This window comes from Ovis canadensis, chromosome 2, assembly GCF_042477335.2.
Source record: "Ovis canadensis isolate MfBH-ARS-UI-01 breed Bighorn chromosome 2, ARS-UI_OviCan_v2, whole genome shotgun sequence".
NCBI classification, from domain to species: Eukaryota; Metazoa; Chordata; class Mammalia; order Artiodactyla; family Bovidae; genus Ovis; species Ovis canadensis.
The window spans coordinates 251,009,639-251,030,631 of NC_091246.1; the positions used below are offsets into that span (position 1 = coordinate 251,009,639).

Here is a 20,993-nt window from a genome sequence, read left to right on the forward strand (position 1 = left end):
CAACTTTTTCACTGGAGTTTAGCAGATGTAGATTGATCCATGTGAATGTATAAGCAACAGGTCCTACTGTATGGCACAGAGAACCGTATTCAGTATCCTGTGACAAACTGTAAAGGCAAACAATACAAGAAAAGAATATGTATATATATGTATAACTGAATGACTTTGCTATATAGGAGACATGAACACATTATAAATCAGTTATACTTCAGTTTATAAAAGACATATCAACAACATGTAAGCCATACTGTCCTAGTTGGAAAAATTTGTTGTTTTTAATAATAGCTATCATTGGTTAATTGCTTACTATATGCCAGTTACTGTTTTATTCATTTCTTTAATGCTCGCATCTGTAGTATCTTGTTTTACGGAAGAGGAGACCAAGACACAGATGAAATAATATTGCTCATGGTTATATAGTTAGTAAATAAATGGTAGAGCCAACATTCAAACATAGCTTGATATCTAGAGCTCATAACCACTTAACCTATATTGTCTCTCATTTTAAAAATTTATTTTTATTTTTCATTGAAGTAGAGTTGATTTACAGTATTGGTTTCAGGTGTGCGACATAGTAAACCAGGGTTTTTAAAGAATATACTCCATTTAAAGTTATTATGAATTGTTGGCTATATTTTCTGTGCTTTGTAATATATTCTTGTAGCTTATTTATTCTGTACATAGTAGCTTGTGCTTCTTAGCCTCTTAGCCACTATCTTGCCCCTGCTGCCTTCCTGTTGCACATAGGTAACCACTAGTGCATTCTCTGTACTGTATTTCCTCTCATAATTTAAAATCATGTAAAATAATTCCGGTAATGTAGATACTCAGTTTATATTGGGCATGAATATAATACTCATATAAATGAACAGTCGACAAAAGAGGCAAATGATGGCAGGGGTTAGAGTTTAATGCACTCACCTTAAATAGCTAATAAGGGACCACAAAAGCATAGAAGATGTCATCCCAAGCCCATTAGTTAATAACTCTTTCTGCAAGTCTCTACTGATTCCAGAATCCATGCTAGGTTGTAACTTTGCAGCTAGAACAGCATTTTAAAAGTGAAAAAGAGGTCATTATTTACATGACAGCTTTAAGTATTCAATGAAATACTTGATACCATCAAAAAACTGTTAAGATTTTTAGAACATAGCACCCCCATTAGTAGTTTTCATTCACCAATTACCTAGGAGTCCCAGAGCTGTTATAAATTAGCTACTGCTAGTTGTTATTTTTAAACACACAGAATCCAAACAAGAACTGAGTGATATTTGAAACACTTAATTATGTACTTTGATCATTTAGGGAGATATTTCCTTTGAAATGTGATATTGCACTTTACAAGGATATTTCATAAGTTGTACAATCACATTACTAAGTCATGGTATGACCCTCTAAATGCATAGTTTTCTTACACATGTTATAAATGAAGTCTACAGTAATTATAATAATTGTATCAGAAGAATGGAAATAACCCTCAATAATTGATTTTTTTGTATACATTCCTCATACCATTTGTATCGGGTCAGTTTTTCAGAAGGGAGAGTATTTAAAAATTCCACTTATTTACATTTAAGACTTAGTATTATTCAACTCACGGATTTCCTAGGTGGCGCAGTGGTAGAGAAACCTCCTGCCAGTGCAGGAGACTTGGGTTCAATCCCTGGGTCAGAAAGATTCCCTGGAGTAGGAAATGGCAACCCACTCCAATATTCTTTCCTGGAAAAGTCCATGGACAGAAGAACCTGGCAGGCTGTGGTCCATGGGGTCACAAAGAATCAGACAATGACTGAGCAACTGAGCACACACACACATTATTCAACTCAACAAATTTTGAGCAACCTACTTGAAGAAATAGATGCTGACATTTTAAATTCCCATAATAGACTCTAGAGTGTCTCTAACATTTGAATTTATATTTAGATGAGTTATAACTTAAAATACTTTTTGACAGTATATGCTGATCCATATTTTGGAACACAGGAAAGAATATTCAAATTGGGAACTGTCATAGAAAGCCAAGAAATAACAGATGTGTGGCATAAAGATAATGTGTCAAGAGACTCTGATACATTCATACCTAAGTGTATGTGTTGAAATGCAGGATTAGATTGGTTAATAGGTTTATTTCATTTGTTCAGGCAGTGTCAGTTTGTACTTATTATCTGACAGGCCCTCTGCTGCTCTGGGGCTCAGAGATGACTTTCTCCTGGGAACTTGATGATCTTAAAGAGAGACAGATGTGTTAATATAGTGTTGGGTAAGGTGAAGTTGGGTAAGGTGAAGAGAAGACTCTACACGTGGACATCACCAGATGGTCAACACCGAAATCAGATTGATTATATTCTTTGCAGCCAAAGATGGAGAGGTTCTATACAGTCAGCAAAAACAAGGCCAGGAGCTGACTGTGGCTCACATCATGAACTCCTTATTACCAAATTCAGACTTATATTGAAGAAAGTAGCGAAAACCACTAAAACATTCAGGTATGACCTAAATCAAATCCCTTATGATTATACAGTGGAAGTGAGAAATAGATTTAAGGGACTAGATCTGATAGAGTGCCTGATGAACTATGGACTGAGGTTTGTGACATTGTACAGGAGACAGGGGTCAAGACCATCCCCATGGAAAAGAAATGCACAAAAGCAAAATGGCTGTCTGGGGAGGCCTTATACATAGCTGTGAAAAGAAGAGAAGCAAAAAGCAAAGGAGAAAAGGAAAGATATAAGCATCTGAGTACAGAGTTCCAGAGAATAGCAAGAAGAGATAAGAAAGCCTTCTTCAGTGATCAGTGCAAAGAAATAGAGGAAGAGAACAGAATGGGAAAGACTAGAGATATTTTCAGGAAAATTAGAGATACCAAGGGAACGTTTCATGCAAAGATGCGCTCGATAAAGGACAGAAATGGTCTGGACCTAACAGAAGCAGAAGATATTAACAAGAGGTCGCAGGAATACACAGAAGAACTGTACAAAAAAGATCTTCATGACTTGGATAATCACGATGGTGTGATCACTCACCTAGAGCCAGACATCCTGAAATGTGAAGGCAAGTGGGCCTTAGAAGGCATCACTACGAACAAAGCTAGTGGAGGTGATGGAATTCCAGTGGCGCTGTTTCAAATCCTGAAAGATGATGCTGTGAAAGTGCTGCACTCAATATGCCAGCAAATTTGGAAAACTCAGCAGTGGCCACAGGACTGGAAAAGGTCAGTTTTCATTCCAATCCCAAAGAAAGGCAATGCCAAAGAATGCTCAAACTACTGCACAATCACACTCATCTCACATGCTAGTAAAGTAATGCTCAAAATTCTCCAAGCCAGACTTCAGCAGTACGTGAACCATGAACTTCCAGATGTTCAAGCTGGTTTTAGAAAAGGCAGAGGAACCAGAGATCAAATTGCCAACATCCGCTGGATCATGGAAAAAGCAAGAGAGTTCCAGAAAAACATCTATTTCTGCTTTATTGACTATGCCAAAGCCTTTGACTGTGTGGATCACAATAAACTGGAAAGTTCTGAGAGAGTTGGGAATACCAGACCACCTGACCTGCCTCTTTAGAAATCTGAATGCAGGTCAGGAAGCAACAGTTAGAACTGGACATGGAACAACAGGCTGGTTCCAAATAGGAAAAGGAGTACGTCAAGGCAGTATATTGTCACCCTTTTTATTTAACTTCTATGCAGAGTACATCATGAGAAACGCTGGGCTGGAAGAAACACAAGCTGGAATCAAGACTGCTGGGAGAAATATGAATAACCTCAGATATGCAGATGACACCACCCTTATGACAGAAAGTGAAGAGGAACTAAAAAGCCTCTTGATGAAAGTGAAAGAGGAGAGTGAAAAGTTGGCCTAAAGTTCAACATTCAGAAAATGAAGATCATGGCATCTGGTCCCATCACTTCATGGGCAGTAGATGGGGAAACAGTGGAAACAGTGTCAGAGTTTATTTTTATGGGCTCCAAAATCACTGCAGATGGTGACTGCAGCCACGAAGTTAAAAGACGCTTACTTCTTGGAAGAAAAGTTATGACCAACCTAGATAGCGTGTTGAAAAGCAGATGCTGGTGACCAGCCCCAGTGGATCCAGGGTAATTTGAAGTGGGGACGGTGTGGCGAGAGAGATGTATAGATTTAGAGATATAAAGAGAGATTAGGAAAGAGTAGTGTAGTGGGAAATTTAGACGAGGAAAGAGGCTGTATTCCTTGGTTTACATAGAAAGCCAATAAAGCCCTGAGACAAGGGACTTGAACCGCCTACATAGGGCCACAGGTGCCTGCTTGAATAGTGGAGGGTGCCCCGCCTTGAGCTCCCTCTTACATGGATCTTAGAAGCCCAGGCAAATAAGTAGACACGGCTAGCCTCTATGCCTCAGCTGGGAATCAGCCAGAAAATAGAGTAAGAAAGAAAAGAAGATACATGGGAACCAGTCTTTCCAGGAACTGGCCCGAAAAACTGGTCCGTCCTTTATTTTCCAGGAAAAGCTTTTATACTTTTAGTTGTATATAGATATCAATGGACAATACAAAGTCACGCAGAGTCAGCAGCCCTGAACCTTATTGAGACCAGGCTTTCTCTCTGCATACTTAGCTGTATACACAGGTCTTGGGTGATTTACATCATCTTCTGGCCAGGAGACCTATTACCATTTTATGGCCCTTTTGGTGGCTCAGACGGTAATGCGTCTGTCTACGATGTGTGAGACCCGGGTTTGATCCCTGGGTTGGGAAGATCCCTTGGAGAAGGAAACGGCAATCCACTCCAGTACTCTTGCCTGGAAAACCCCATGAACAGAGGAGCCTAGTAGGCTACAGTCCATGGGGTCACAAAGAGTCGGACATGACTGAGCGACTTCACGTTCACGTTTTCTGATAAGGGTCCATCAATCAGAAAACTTATTTGCTCTAAAAGTGTTGTTCTTACTAAAGTATGGTGCCACTCTCAGAAGGCACTAATTAAGGTTGCATTCTTACATAGCAAGGACACAACAATTTATTACAAGGAAAGAGGAGTACAGTGATTTATAACAAAGAGAAAGTTCATTAACTCAAAAGTCTAGTGTTGCTAACATCAAACTACTATATTCCTCTTTCTGTATCCCAATTACATTGATTAATGTCCTCCAGATGCCTAAAAGATAAAGAATATGGAGGCCTGGCAGCAGTCATTGAGTCAACAGTGAAACCCATCACCAATATAATTCTTAGCTCTTTAGAAAAGGCTGTATATATATAAGCTGCGTGGCTCTCGTGGTTGTGGGGCTATAAACAATCACAAGTTGTAAAAGTCTCTCAACTGTCAGGCAAGTTAGAGAGCAGTCAGAGGGGTTTGAGCTGAGACACTCCTTTTATATGTAGGAGACTGTTAACTGGAGCTCTAAGTTAACTCTTTCCAGAGAAAGGTGGTCGGGGATTGCCCCCTGTTATGTCAGAAGGGTAGGTGAAAAGCATAGTGCAATAAAGCAGGCAGACTCTGGTTTTGGGGGTAGCTGCTCAGGAAAATCCACCGAGGCTCCCTTAAGGCCGGACTCGCCTTTGCCTGTCGGACCCCTTAACCTCATGACCTTTGCCATGGGCGGGACTCCTCTTGCTGGCTCCCGGCAAGCAGAGACATTACTTTGCCAACTAAGGTCTGTCTAGTCAAGGCTATGGTTTTTCCTGTGGTCATGTATGGATGTGAGAGTTGGACTGTGAAGAAGGCTGAGCGCCAAAGAATTGATGCTTTTGAACTGTGGCGTTGGAGAAGACTCTTGAGAGTCCCTTGGACTGCAACAAGATCCAACCAGTCCATACTGAAGGAGATCAGTCCTGAGTGTTCTTTGGAAGGAATGATGCTAAAGCCGAAAGTCCAGTACGTTGGCCACCTCATGCGAAGAGTTGATTCATTGGGAAAGACTTTAATGCTGGGAGGGATTAGGGGCAGGAGGAGAAGGGGACAACAGAGGATGAGATGGCTGGATGGCATCACAGACTCGATGGACGTGAATCTGAGTGAACTCCGGGAGTTGGTGATGGACAGAGAGGCCTGGCATGCTGCGATTCATGGGGTCGCAAAGAGTCGGACACGACTGAGCGACTGAACTGAACTGAACTGAAGGTGAAGATGAGGGATAAGTGATCACATCTGTGAAGGTGTGGTTTATTCTTTGTAGTGGCCTCTCCCGAATTCGGAGAAGGCAGTGGCAACCCACTCCAGTGTTCTTGCGTGGATAATCCCCGGGAAAGGGGAGCCTGGTGGGCTGCTGTCTACGCGGTCACACAGAGTCGGACATGAATGGAGCAATTTAGCAGCAGAGCAGCAGGTCCCAGAATTAGAGAAGGAAATGGCAACCCACTCTGGAACTCTTCCCTGGAAAATCCCATGGATGGAGGAGCCTGGTAGGCTACAGTCCATGGGGTCGCAAAGAGTCAGACACGACTGAGCGACTTCACTTTCTTTATTTTCTCTGAAAATAAGATTTCTGTAGGCTTCTCTGCACTGAACAGAGCACTGGCCACGTGAACTCACTGATGGGAGGGGTTTTTTAATCGGGGTTTATGTGTTCAAGGTATTTAGAAATTAAAAGTATTTAGTAGACGGAAAGATTACTACTTATAGTCTATTCTCAAATTATTTATCTATGTTGTAGTGATTGACACTTTTTTACATCACTAGATTTGCCTTAAATTTAATTGCAGTCTGTTTTGATCATGGTAGAAGTGGCACAGATGCATTTTTTAAAGTGTAAACAAAAAATGCCCAAGACATTGTAGAATGAGCAGTACAATGGAATTTGGAGACCTAGAAAATGGAGTAATGGTCTCATTGGAATCATCTTTTTTTCTCATTTCTAGCAGAATTGTATAATGTCCTATCCTCTGCTGAGCTCAGGACAAACCTTCAGTTCAGTCGCTCAGTCATGTCGGACTCTTTGCGACCCCATGAATCACAGCATGCCAGGCCTCCCTGTCCATCACCAACTCCGGGAGTTCACTCAGACTCAAGTCCATCTACTTGGTGATGCCATCCAGCCATCTCATCCTCTGTTGTCCCCTTCTCCTCCTGCCCCCAGTCCCTCCCAGCATCAGAGTCTTTCCAGTGAGTCAACTCTAAGCATGAGTTGGCCAAAGTACTGGAGTTTCAGCTTCAGCATCACTCCTTCCAAAGAACACTCAGGACTGATCTCCTTCAGAATGGACTGGTTGGATGTCCTTGCAGTCCAAGGGACTCTTCAAGAGTCTTCTCCAACACCACAGTTCAAAAGAATCAATTCTTCGGCACTCAGCTTTCTTAACAGTCCAACTCTCACATCCATACCTGACCACTGGAAAAACCATAGCCTTGACGAGACGGATCTTTTTTTAGCAAAGTAATGTCTCTGCTTTTCAATATGCTATCTAGGTTGGTCATAACTTTCCTTCCAAGGGGTAAGCAGCTTTTAATTTCATGGCTGCAATCATCATCTGCAGTGATTTTGGAGCCCAAAAGAATAAAGTCTGACACTGTTTCCACTGTTTCCTAATCTATTGCCCATGAAGTGATGGGACCGGATGCCATGATCTTCGTTTTCTGAATGTTGAGCTTTAAGCCAACTTTTTACTGTCTTTCACTTTCATCAAGAGGCTTTTTAGTTCCTCTTCACTTTCTGTCATAAGGGTGGTGTCATCTGCATATCTGAGGTTATTGATATTTCCCCCAGCAATCTTGATTGCAGCTTGCATTTCTTCCAGCCCCGCGTTTCTCATGATGTACTCTGCATATAAGTTAAATAAGCAGGGTGACAACATGCAGCCTTGATGTGCTCCTTTTCCTATTTGGAACCAGTCTGTTGTTCCATATCCAGTTCTAACTGTTGCTTCCTAACTGCATATAGGTTTCTCATGAGGTAAGTCAGGTGGTCTTATATTCCCATCTCTTTCAGAATTTTCCACAGTTTATTGTGATCCACACAGTCAACGACTTTGGCATAGTCAATAAAGCAGAAATACATGTTTTTCTGGACCTCCCTTGCTTTTACCATGATCGAGCAGATGCTGGCAGTTTGATCTCTGGTTCCTCTGCCTTTTCTAAAACCAGCTTGAACATACAAAAAGATCGAAACAGTGTTTACTGGTGTAGAGAGTCCTTAACTTTCTATTCAATTTTGATTGCAGGGCATTTGTTGATTAATAGATTTTAGGTGGGCATATACTGTATTAGCCCTTGAGAAGGAAATAGCAACCCACTCCAGTATTTTTCCTGGAGAATTCCCATGGACAGAGGAGCCTGGCAGATTACAGTCCATGGAGTCGCAAGAGTCAGACACGACTTAGTGTCTAAACCACCACCACCGGACTATATTAGATGCTGGATATACAAAGGAGACCAGTAAGATGCAGTTCTTAACTTTAAAGAGCTCAGATTCTAAATAATGCATTCTCAATTTGTTCAAGTCTTTGATTGTATAGAATAGCAAAGGTATGTTAAGTGGGTTACTAGTAAAATTTTTACCACTGGTGAGATTGCTTTTGACTATAAGGTAAAAGCTACATTTCTAGCTTTAATATTCTCAGAAACATTAAACTAGAGAAGGATATGGTCATAAAGATTGTGAGGCTATTTAAAAGTCAAATGAATCCATTTCAAAGCCTTTAGGTTTTAAAGTGGCCCATTGATAAATATTTGAGACATTATCAAAAAAGAAGACATCCTGGCCTTTATTTTGAATTTATTAAGATATATGTGTTTTGTTCATGGCATTTTTGTTGATATTGTTTATAATCAGAATACATATTCGTTACAGAAAAATCATTATAAAATTGCAATAACATTTTGAATTTTGGAGCAAAATAAAATTCAAAGGCAACAGTATGTTAAATGTTATTCTGTTTATGGAGTATATGCAGGTTAAAACAAACCAACAATCTAATGGAATATTGAGTAAAGGATGAAATAGTCAATTAAAATAGGAGAAATGCTCACTCTTACTAATGATTGTTGAGATACCATTTTTAGCTGTTAGTTTGGCAGATATAATATCAATACCTATGAGAATGGAGGAAATCTAACACTCATGTGTGGTAGGAATGTGAATTACTTTTACCTTTGGAATGAAATATGGCAGTACCTATTAAAATACATGCTTATGTGTTTGTGCTTTGGGGAGGTGAGCAAGGAGGAAGTAAAACTACCAATAGGTACTTTTAGAAGTTTAGAAGTGGGTTTTGTAGCAAGAAAAGGAGCCAAAAATGTGACGCTTCTCAAGAGCAATGGTACATACGTGCTGTGGGGTATCATGTCACTGATAAATGAATGAGACAGAGCTGTGTCATAACCTGGAGAGGTTTTCATAATAAGTTTAGGGAAAAATAAAGCATTTTGCAAAGTAACTTGTATAGTTTTACCCCATTTTTAAAAATTTAAAATAAACCTATGTAATTTATCATGGTTATTTGTGTGAGCCACAATGTATGGCAGACCATATACCAGAGATTGTTCACTCTGTTCAGCTGAGGCAACTAGAACTCACTAGTTGCTCGAAAGGGATATTACTTTATATTTATTTCAAAAGATATTTTTGGCATTTTTGAAAAGAAAATTAAAAGGTAAAAAGCAGCAAAAGTTAGGATGAAGAAAAAAGACCCTGGAATCCCATTACTTGGGTCTATAGATTTCTGTTTCTTTCTTTAAATGGAAGAATACTGTCTATGCTGTTTTTTAAGTCTTTAAAAACACTGTCATTTTTCAGATTCGTAGCATACATAGATATGCTTATGTTTTATTTACATTAGAAACCACCAAGACTACTTTAACACCTTTATTGAAGGATATTTGATATAAAATTAATGTATACATATTTAAAGTGTATTTGTCAGTTTTGACATCTGTATATACTCATGAAGCCATTATGACCATCAAGATAATGAACATAGTTATTGCTTGAGAAAGTTTCCTCTTGTTTGTAAATCCTCCTGTCCTGCACTACCCTCACCTCAGTCCCTAGGCAAGCACTGATCTGCTTTCTAGCACTGTAAATCAGTTTGCATTTTTTAGAATTTTACATAAATGTAATCAGAACCCATAAACTGTTTTGTCTGGCTTCTTGTACACATCAAATATCTACATTGTAGCACATGATCGCAACTAATTTTTAAAAATTTGTTGACACATTATGGATATACCACAATTTGTTCACCTATTGGTGGACATTTGGGTGGTTTCCAGTTTGGGGCTATCACAGATAAAATTGCTGTGAGCATCGTGTTTAAAACCTTGCATGGACATGTGCTATCGTTTCCCTTGAGTACATCACTAGACTGGAATGCCTGAAGCGTATGTGAGCGTACGTTTGAACTTTGTTGTTGTTCGGTCGCACCGTTGTCTCTGACTCTTTGCAGCCCGTGGACTGCAGCACGCCAGGCTTTCCTTTCCTTCACCAACTCCTGGAGTCAGTTGTTGTTTGTTTGTTTTTTTTTTTTAAAGAAACTGCAAAATACTTTCCAAGTATTTATGCCATTTTATATCCCCACCAGTAATGTAAAAGAATTTCAGGCTATTCTTTTTCTGGTTTATTTCCTTTACAACTTACAAAGATATGTTGTACATGTTATATATGGTCTGTTTCTGAATTCTCTCTCTTTTTTCTTTTTTCTGTTGATCTACTTGGCTTTTTTGATACCAGTACCACACTGTCATGATTACTGAGGCTTGTAGTAACTCTTGAAATCAGATAACATTAAGTCCTTCAACTTTAGTCTTCATTTTCAATTTTTTTTTGGCTATTCTAGGTCCCTTGCCTTTCTGTGTTAATTTTAGAGTCAGATTTTTCCTACACTTTTTTCTCTGTGAAACCTGTTGATATGTGATTTGGTTTGTGTTGAATCTGTAGGTAAAATTGATATCTTACAGTATTGAGTCTTCTGACCCAGTAACATGATGTGTTTTGACATTTAAGTCTGCCGTCTTTAATTCACTCAGGAATGTTTTGAAATTTTTAATATACAGAGGTTTTATAATTTTGTCGGATTCATGCCTTTTGATGGCTATTGTAAATGGTATTTTTATTTCAGTTTTTATTTTTCACAACTAAATATGAGAATACAGGAGACTGTTTTACTCATAATCTGCAGGCTTGCTAAAATTCACAAATTATTAGCATTTTTGTAAAATCCACAGGATTTTCTTCTGATTTTCTACATAAACACGTCATATGTGAAGAAAGACAGTTTTACTTCATATCTAACTGTATACACTATTTCTTTTTCTTGACTTACATTAGCTAGCACCTGCAGTACAGTGTTGCATGGAAGCGGCGAGAGTAGATATTTTTGCCTTTTCTTCATCTCAGGAAGCTTTCTAAAAGTCTTTCACCATTATGATGTTGGCTGTAGGGTTTTGAATTGTCTGATGAAAGAAGTTCTTGCTGATTAGCTGAGAAATTTGTTACTTCTGTCAGAAATACATGTTGGGCTTTATCAGTTCTGTTCCTCCGTTTTTTGAGACAGTTGTAGTCTTCTTTTTTCTTTATTAATTACTTTCCATTTGAATGTTAAACCAGCTTTGCTTTCCTAAGATGAAACTTGGTCTTGAGGTGTTTCTCTTTTCATGTATTGTTGAATTTGACTTACTAAAAATTTATGTAGTTTTTTTGCATCAAGTTCTTAAATGGTACTGGCATATCGTTTTCTGGTATTTTTATATTTGGGTAAATGGTGGTGCTGACCTCAGAGAATGAATTAATAAGTAGTCCCTCTTCTTCACTATTGTGATACAGTTTCTTGGAATTGATATTGTTTCTTCCTCAAATGTTTGCAAGAATTAACCAATGAAACCATGAGAATATAATATGACTTGCACTGAGAAGAAAAATAATCAAAACTGATTCATGACTGACTGTTAAAATTAGCATACAAAATCATTAATTATTTAATATATTTAACTGCGTTTCACATAATCAAAAAGTAGTGACACTGAATTGACTTAATTAAAAAAACATAATTGATGGAACCAGTAGACAGAAATTTAGTGAGGCTGGAGAAGGCCTGAACAACACAACCAGCTTGACCAGCAGATACAGAAGTGCCAAGATCCCATTTGCCCAGACAGACCATATTGTGGGTCATAAAACAAGTCTTAATAAATTTAAAAGGATTCAAGTCAAAGCCAGGTATATTATCTGACCTAACCACAATGCAAATCAGAATTCACGGTTGTATCCTTTTCCTGTTGATGCTATGACATAGCACCACAATTCAAGAGATCAGGAGTCCAAACTCGGTTGCACTGAAAGTCAAGATATCAGCAGGTCTGTGTTTCTTCTGGAAGCTCTGTGAGAGAATCTGTTCTCTTGCTTTTTCCATCTTTCAGAGATACATATATTCCTTGCCTTGGGGGCCCTTCCTCTATCTTGAAAGCCAGCAACATAGCATATTCTTATCTGTTCATTTCTCCTGCCTCCTCTCCTCCCCCTCGCCCCGTGAAAGAATCCTTTTGATCACATTGGATCCATTGGGTTACTCCAGGATAATAATCTCCCTGTCAAGATTCCTTGGAGAACTAAAGAGCCTCTTGGTGAAAGAGGAGAGTGAAAACGTTGGCTTAAAACTCAACATTTAGAAAATGAAGATCATGGCATCCGGTCCCATCACTTCATGGCAAATAGATGGGGAATCAGTGGAAACCGCAGCAGACTTTATTTTTGGGGGCTCCAAAATCACTGCAGATGGTGACTGCTGCCATGAAATTAAAAGACGCTTGCTCCTTGGAAGGAAAGTTATGACCAACCTAGACAGCATATTAAAAAGCAGAAACATTACTTTGCCATCAAAGGTCCATTTAGTCAAGGCTCTGGTTTTTCCTGTGGTCATGTATGGGTGTGAGTGTTGAACTATGAAGAATGCTGAGTGCTGAAGAATTGATGCTTTTGAACTTTGCTATCGGAGAATACTCTTGAGAGTCCCTTGGACCGCAAGGAGATCCAACCAGTCCATTCTAAAGGAGACCAGTCCTGGGTATTCATTGGAAGGACTGACGTTGAGGCTGAAACTCCAGTACTTTGTCTACCTGATGCAAAGAACTGACTCATTTGAAAAGACCCTAATGCTGGGAAAGATTGAGGGCAAGAGGAGAACGGGGTGAAAGAAAATGAGATGGTTGGATAGCATCACCGACTCAATGGACATGAGTTTGAGTAAACTCAGGAGTTGGTGATGGACAGGGAGGCCTGGCGTGCTCCAGTCCCTGGGGTCCCAAAGAGTTGGGCACAACTGAGTGACTGAACTGAACTGAACTATCAAGATCCCTTAAACTTAATCACATCTGCAAAAGCACTTTGGTCATGTCAGGTAACATACTCACAATGTCCAGGGACTGTGATGTGGATATCTGCGGCAGTATGTCATACTCCCTACCACACTACCAGGATAGTACTCAGGCAGCAGTTGACACCACTAAATGACCATTTTAAAAGTGAGAATGGTCTCAAATTATTCAGTCAGCCTCCATCTGATGAAACTATTAAATGAGCAAATTTTATAAGATGAATAATGTCTGAGATCTAACGTAAATCTTGGTGATTGTACTTAATAACTATTGTATACCTGAAATTTGCCAAGAGAATAGAAATTCAGTGTTCTTACCAATTAAAAAAAGATAAATGTATAAGGTGATGGGTGTGTTGACTAGATGGAGGAATCCTTTCCAGTGTATGTCTGTGCATATATTAAATCACCACTGCTGCTAAGTTGCTTCAGTCGTGTCCAACTCTGTGCGACCCCATAGACGGCAGCTCACTAGGCTCCCCTGTCCCTGGGATTCTCCAGGCAAGAACACTGGAGTAGGTTGCCATTTTCTTCTCCAATGCAAGAAAGTGAAAGTGAAGTCACTCAGTGTCAGACTCTTCGCGAGCCCATGGACTGCAGCCTATCAGGCTCCTCCGTCCACGGGATTTTCCAGGCAAGAGTACTGGAGTGGGATGCCATCGCCTTGTGTACACTTTAAATATCTTACAATTTTTATGTCGTTTATACATCAGTAAAGCTGAAATTTTACATTAAAAAAAGAAGGAAAGGAAAAGTAAACCCAAAGGAAATAATAAAGATAATAGAGAAAATAAAAAATAGAAAACAGGGAATAATAGGGAAAAAAAGAATCATAAAACTGAAAAGTAGTTATTGATTAACATCAATAAGATCAATAAACCTATGATTTGATTCTTACTGTGATGGTATTTCATGTTAAAACTAGAAGTAAAAATTTTTTAATTGTGTTGTAGATGTATATTTTGGTGGAATTTAAGTCTAGACTCATCTTTTCCTTATACTTCCTTCTTGGTTTCAGTGCTAGGCCCTGTGGAGTCTTGCTTACACTGCTTCAGCTTCTGTGCCGCAGTCCTAGAGCAGAGAGCCTTTTTCTAACAGATGCGGGGGAGGATAACTGTCAGTCCATCTATCCATGTCAAACAGCAGCACCTCAGAAGACTGAAGAGGCCCTGACTGACCTACGTTCTAGTGTTTCTTTTGTTTGACAGACATCTCTCAGTGACCCTATCATTCTCGCGTATTATCACCGTAATTCTCTTCTAGTTATTTACGTCTCCTTTGTAAAAACTTAATCCTTCTCTCACTTGGGTTTTATTTTCTGTGTTCTGCCCCTGTTCCTTAAATAAATCATCAAAATTACCTTGGTTCTCACAAGGATCTATGGCAGGAAAAAGGAGAGGATAAGATGCCCATCCTCAAGAACTCTAGACAGAGTTCTTGAATATGATATAATCAGAATAATTTATTGTGACTTTTAGGCTTTCAAATCTGTTGAGGGGGATAAAAGGAAAAATATCGGAAGGGGATGGAGACAGTAATGAGAAGGGATTAGAAGTGGGTGTTGGGGATTTCCTTGGTGGTCCAGTGGCTAAGACTCTGAGCCCCCAGTGCAGGGGACCTGGGCTCGATTCCTGGATCTCACATGTGACAGCTAAGAAACTGCATGCCACAACTAGAGATCCTGTGTGTTGCAACTAACAGCCGGTGCAGCCAAATGATTAAAAATAGTTTTTAAAAAAAGAAGTGGGTATTAAAGAGTGGGGCCTCTCACTGCAAATTCCATTATTGGAACATTCTACTGTTTATATACAACCCTGTGACAATGTACTTGGGACCTTGCCTTACCAGTAGTAAAGCGTCCCCCCCTTTTGTTTTCTTTGAACTTGTGGAGGTTTTGGGCATACAGCTTTATAGTTCTGCATCTGCGTACACTGCTGAGTGGTCAGCACTGCAGGTCTGCTCACTTTCCACCGCAATGCAGTTGACTCCCTTCGCCCCTTTTTCCCTCCCGCTTTCCCCTTTGGTAACAGCTGGCCTGTGCTCTGTGTCTGTGAGTCTGTTTTTATTTTGTTTGCTCTGTATTCCACGTGAGTGAAATCATGCAGTATCTGTCTTCCCCATCTGATTTCCGTCACTTAGCACAGTGCCTGCAGGGTCCATGCCTGTTGTCACAAATGGTGGTTCTTTAGCTGCTAAGTCATGACCAACTCTTCTGCGACCCCGTGGACTATTGCCCATCGCATTCCTCGGTTCATAAAACTCCCCAAGCAAGAATAGTAGGGTGGGCTGCCGTTTCCTCCTCCAGGGGCTCTTCCCAAGCCAGCATTGACCCCCACGTCTTTTGCATTGGCAGGCGGATTCTTTATCATTGAGCCACCTGGGACTTCATTGTTTCTATGGCTGTATAGTGGTCTGTGTGTGTGTGTCTGTGTGGGTGTGTGTGCACACCCTGAATCTTTATGCGTTTAGCCATCAGTAGGCATTTAGGTCGTTTCCATATCTAAGCTGTTGCATATAATGCTGCATTAAATACAGGGGTGCATATATTTTTTAAAATTAGTGTTTCCATATTCTTCAGATAAATACCCAGAAATGGAATACCTTGGTTGTGTGGTAGTTCAGTTTTTAAATTTGGGGGGAATCTCTGTACTATTTCCTGTAGTGGCTACAAGAATTTACACTCCCAGCAACAATGTACAAAGGTTCCCGTTTCTCTACATCCTCTCCAACATTTGTTATTTCTCATCTTTTCAATAGTAGCCATTCTGACAGGTACAGTTGCTATTGCCTTGTGATTTGGATTTGCATTTTCCTGATAATAAGTGGTACAGAGCATATTTCATGTGCCTGTGGGCCATCTGTATATTGTCTTTGGGAAAATGTGTGTTCAGATCATCTGCCCATTTTTTAAAATCAGTTTCGTTGGAATTTTGTTGTTGATTTGCGTGAGTTCTTTATATATTTTGAATATTAGCCCATTATTAGATACATGATTTGCGGATATCTTCTCCTGTTTAGTCAGGTGCCTTTTCACTTTGATGATGGTTTAATGATGTGCAGAAACTTTTTAGTTTGATGTAGTTCCATTTATTTATTAAAACCCAGTGATTAAACTTGTCTATATCCCCAATATTTTTTCAGACTTTATATTAGTAATTTCATAAAAAGAGCTCTGAAGAAAAACATTTTCCATCCAGTAATATAAAAATTAGCAAAAATCTTGAAATCATAGCTTTTCTTTCTTTGAATTTTCTTATTCTCTGTTTTGGGGGCTTCCTGGGTGGCTCAGTGGTAAAGAATCTGCCTGCCAATGCAGGAAACATGAGTTTGATTCCCTGGGTTGGGAAGATCCCCTGGAGAAGGAAATAGCAACCTACTGCAGTATTCTTGCCTGGAAAATCCCATGAACAGAGAAGTCTAGCAGGCTACAGTCGGTGGGGTCATGAAAGAGTTGGACATGACTTAAGACAGTAAACAGCAACAAAATTCTCTGTTTTAAAGAGGTAGGAAATCAGTGTTCCTCTGAGAGTTGACTTCTTATGGAAAGTTGGGAATGCTCCATTAGATGTCTCTAAATTCAGGTCATTGTGAATCTCATGCAAGATTGTCTCTTGCCCTATGGTGCCTTAATGCAAGCAAGGGGAAAAGAATTTGTCTTGGGAATGTCAATAATACCTCTTTAACAGAGAACTGCTATTACTTATTCAGTCAACAAATATGAATTCCTACCCGACCACCTTACCTGCCTCCTGAGAAACCTGTATGCAGGACAAGAAGCACCCGTTAGTACTGGACATGGAACAACAGACTGGTTCAGAATTGGGAAAGTTAACTTCTGTTCAGTACGTCATGTAAAATGCCAGACTGAATGAATCATAAGTTGGAATCAGAATTGCTGGGAGAAATATCAACAACCTCAGATATATAGATGATACCACGTTAATGGCAGAAAGCAAAGAAGAACTAAAGAGCCTCTTGATGAAGTTGAAAGAGGAGTTAAAACATTGGCTCAAAACTCAGCATTCAAAACACTAAGGTCATGGCGTCTGGTCCCATCACTTCATGACAAATAGACGGGGGAAAAGTGGACACAGCGACAGACTTTATTTTCTTTGGCTCCAAGATGCTGCCTGCAGCCGTGAAATTACACTTGATCCTTGCAAGGAAAGCTACGACAAACCTAGTCAGCGTATTAAAGAGCAGAGGCATTGCTTTACTGACAAAGGTCTGTCTAGTCGAGGCTATGGTTTTTCCAGTGGTCATGTATAGATGTGAGAGTTGGACTATGAAGAAAGCTGAGCGCCGAAGAATTGATGCTTTTGAACTGTGGTGTTGGAGAAGACTCTTGAGAATCCCTTGGACTGCAAGGAGATCCAACTAGTCCATCCTAAAGGAGATCAATCCTGAGTGTTTATTAGAAGGGCTGATGTTGAAGCTGAATTGTAAATTCTTTGGCCACCTGATGCAAAGAGCCAGTTTGTTCGAAAAGACCCTGATGCTGGGAAAGATTGAGGGCAAGAGGGGATGGGGGTGACAGAGGATAAGATGATTGGATGGCATCACTGACTCAATGGACATGAGTTTGAGCAAACTCCCGGAGGTAGTGAAGGACAGGGGCAGTGAGTTGAGCCTCTTTCATAGTTAAATCAGTGCAGCAATAAGGGCCTAATTAAGACATAGGCATCAGAAATAGACTAGAAACGAAAGAACAAATCTGAGACAGTATCCTAAACTTACTTCCCTTCTTCTAATTTGGTATTAATTGTCCTTTAAATCTGGCAGCTGGTGTTCCTGTCTGTCTCTCCTCCTCCCTCACTTCCTCCCTGGTCCCCTACTTCTCCTCCCCACTCTAGCACACCCGCAGGTTTCTGCACCCTTCCATCAGTAAAGGTAGGAGAGGGGCTGTATATCACAGTCAGTAGACACACGGTGTGTATCTGTGTCCACTTTTTTAAAGGACTGAGTATCTCCTAAGGAGGTGTGTGCTTTCTCTCACTTCTTTTTGTGAATTATTACTTTAAATCAAAACTTTAGCGGCTTGAACAGAGTAACAATTCCTGCTGTGCAAGTAGCTGATTTTTTCTAAAAAAGCATATTAAATGTGTTAATGTTACCCATGGGAGAAATGTTTTAATGTTTTGGGTTCGTTTGATACAGTTTTGAAGGAAAAGTGTATCTACATCTTTGGTTTTTTTGGTTTAGAGGAAATCCTTCAGAAAGTGGTCTTCCCTTTTGCATGAATGAAAATTAAAGCTGAATTCATGTATATATGAAATGAAGTTTTAATTTTAATGTACAGGTTCCTCAAACTCTGTAATTCTTAAAAAGAATTCTTCTATGAAAGCAGAATTACAAACATTTTGGAGAGATGCACATAAAACAGACTGGTTATATAAAATCAAAAGATCCATAAAAAATGAAGAGAGACCATCACGTATCACACATACAATTATTAATACTTGAATATACATATTCATGATAAGGCTGAGGCAAAACCGAATTTAAATCCACCTGTAGTTACCATAATCTGAGTTCCATACTTTGAGAAAATGGTTTACCTTGGGTAAGCTGCGAAGGAACAATAGCTGTTGTTCTAATAATGTTTTCTCGTTCATATGGTCTGTAGAGGGAAAGATAAAGACAAGTTGGTTTGAGGAGTGGGTAATAAAAGAGATTTACAGAGTATTTTTATGATGGTGCAGTAGTTTTGAGAAGATTATTAAATGTCTCTTTTTCCTTGTTCCCAACACCAGTGTGAGTATTTGTATTGTACCATTCTTCCAAAGAAGATTTGAATCAATCACCCAGAGAGATTGGTTGGTTTTGTCTCAGTGCGACCTTTTATTTCTGTCAGGAATTAGATTAGATGGTTCCTTCGACTTTGTGTTCACTCACTTTCTGTTTGTTTATAAAGTGGCCTTTCTTTGACTCTCCCCTCCCTTCCCATCTGCCTTAGAACCTCACTGCTTGCTTTTGACTCCTGCTGCCTTCCGGTCTCATCTGAAGTCACTTAGTCATGTCCAATTCTGTGACCCCATGACCTGTAGGCTCCTCTGTCCATGGGATTTTCCAGGCAAGAATACTGGAATGGGTGCCATTCCCTTCTCCAGGGGATCTTCCCAACCCAGGGATCAAACCCAGGTCTCTTGCGTTGCAGGCAGATTCTTTACCATTCTGCACCACTGACTGCCTTCTGTGAGATCCTTTAAAACATGTTTTATTTGCTTTCTGATGTTCCAAGTATCTTTAAACTGTATGTCCAAAGGTTGATTTTTGTGGACTTTGTAAGCCAAGTAAATTTGTAAAAATTCTTTGCAAGCTTAGGTTTCCAGGTGGAACTTCTGAAACAGTAGAATAATTCAATAAAAATTCTGGGAATTCCTGGTGGTTCAGTGGTTAGGACTCATGCTTTGGTTTGATCCCTGGTCAGGGAACTAAGATCCGGCAAGGCGTGCAGCACAACCAGAAAAAACACATTACCTATTTCCTCCTTAATTTTCACCCCAGCCGTATGAAAGGGTAAGCCCCCAGTGTCGAGGTGAAGCGAGAGCTCGGTGTTGTGCAGGTGCTGCCTACCTAATGAAACCTTTATCAAAGTTTACTTCTGCTGGCTGTTTAAAGCAAAATCTGGAATTCAGTGTGTTTTGTGGCTTAAAGGCACCTTAGATATCATCTATCTTAGTCTTATACTTCGGAGAAGGCAATGGCACCCCACTCCAGTACTCTTGCCTGGAAAATCCCATGGGCGGAGGAGCCTGGTAGGCTGCAGTCCATGGGGTCGCTAAGAGTCGGACACGACTGAGCGACTTCACTTTCACTTTTCACTTTCCCGCATTAGAGAAGGAAATAGCAACCCACTCCAGTGTTCTTGCCTGGAGAATCCCAGGGACAGGGGAGCCTGGTAGGCTACCGTCTATGGGGTTGCACAGAGTCGGACACGACTGAAGCGACTTAGCAGCAGCAGCAGCAGTCTTACACTTTATAGTTGAGTATGATAGTACCTGGAAAGTGTTACTTGCTTAAGATCACATAGTCGATTAACAACAGAAACAGGCCCAAGTCTAGAATTGGCTGGTAGCCCAGTTTCTTATGTAGATACTCACTTCATACTGAATTTTGTGGCTTGGTTTGTCCTAACCATGAAATAGGAGGAACTTGGGCCACTGTTTGAAGGCTGTGTGAGCTAATGTGAACAATTTGTGCCTAAGACATTTGCCATTGCAGTCTTTGGGCCACAATTACACCGTTCTTCATTTATCATCCATCCGTCTCCTGACTGTGCAGGAAGCTCTTTTTTTGCTAAATTTGAATAGAAGTATCGTTTAGACCTAATATTTTCAATTTTTGCAGTGGGAAGTAATGGCAGCCTGCTCTTCTGTTTCAGCTCAGACAGCTATACCTGCACCAAAGATGTGGAAGAAACCAAAAGACCGGACCCGAGCCACTGAAGAGTTGTTAGAGGCAGAATCAGAGGTAAGGGACAGCTGTAAATATCTTCAGCTCATCTTCAGAACAGTGGTGCTGTTTTCTTAGAAAAGTGTGTGTTTATAACTTTTGAGATTCTGTTTTCCAAGTAAATATGTCAAGCTCAGAGTCTGATTTTTTTTTAATCCATTTGAAGAATTTTTTATAGGTGGTTTTTTATAGGTTGTTGAATTTTTTGTAGATAGCTTATTCAATTTCACTGAATTCTTCTTTCTTTTTAAAAAT

General features: G+C 39.8%; 1 protein-coding gene across 27 annotated transcripts in view; it reads left to right on the top strand.

The window, feature by feature from the left end:
• Positions 1-20,993, top strand: part of EIF4G3 (eukaryotic translation initiation factor 4 gamma 3) — a 355,715-nt gene that overhangs the window by 249,002 nt on the left and 85,720 nt on the right. For all 27 annotated transcript variants that reach the window (XM_069579148.1, XM_069579151.1, XM_069579145.1 and 24 more), the window contains one exon: positions 20,668-20,756. In XM_069579148.1, the coding sequence (XP_069435249.1) occupies positions 20,668-20,756 (89 nt within the window). The remainder of the gene's footprint in view (positions 1-20,667; positions 20,757-20,993) is intronic.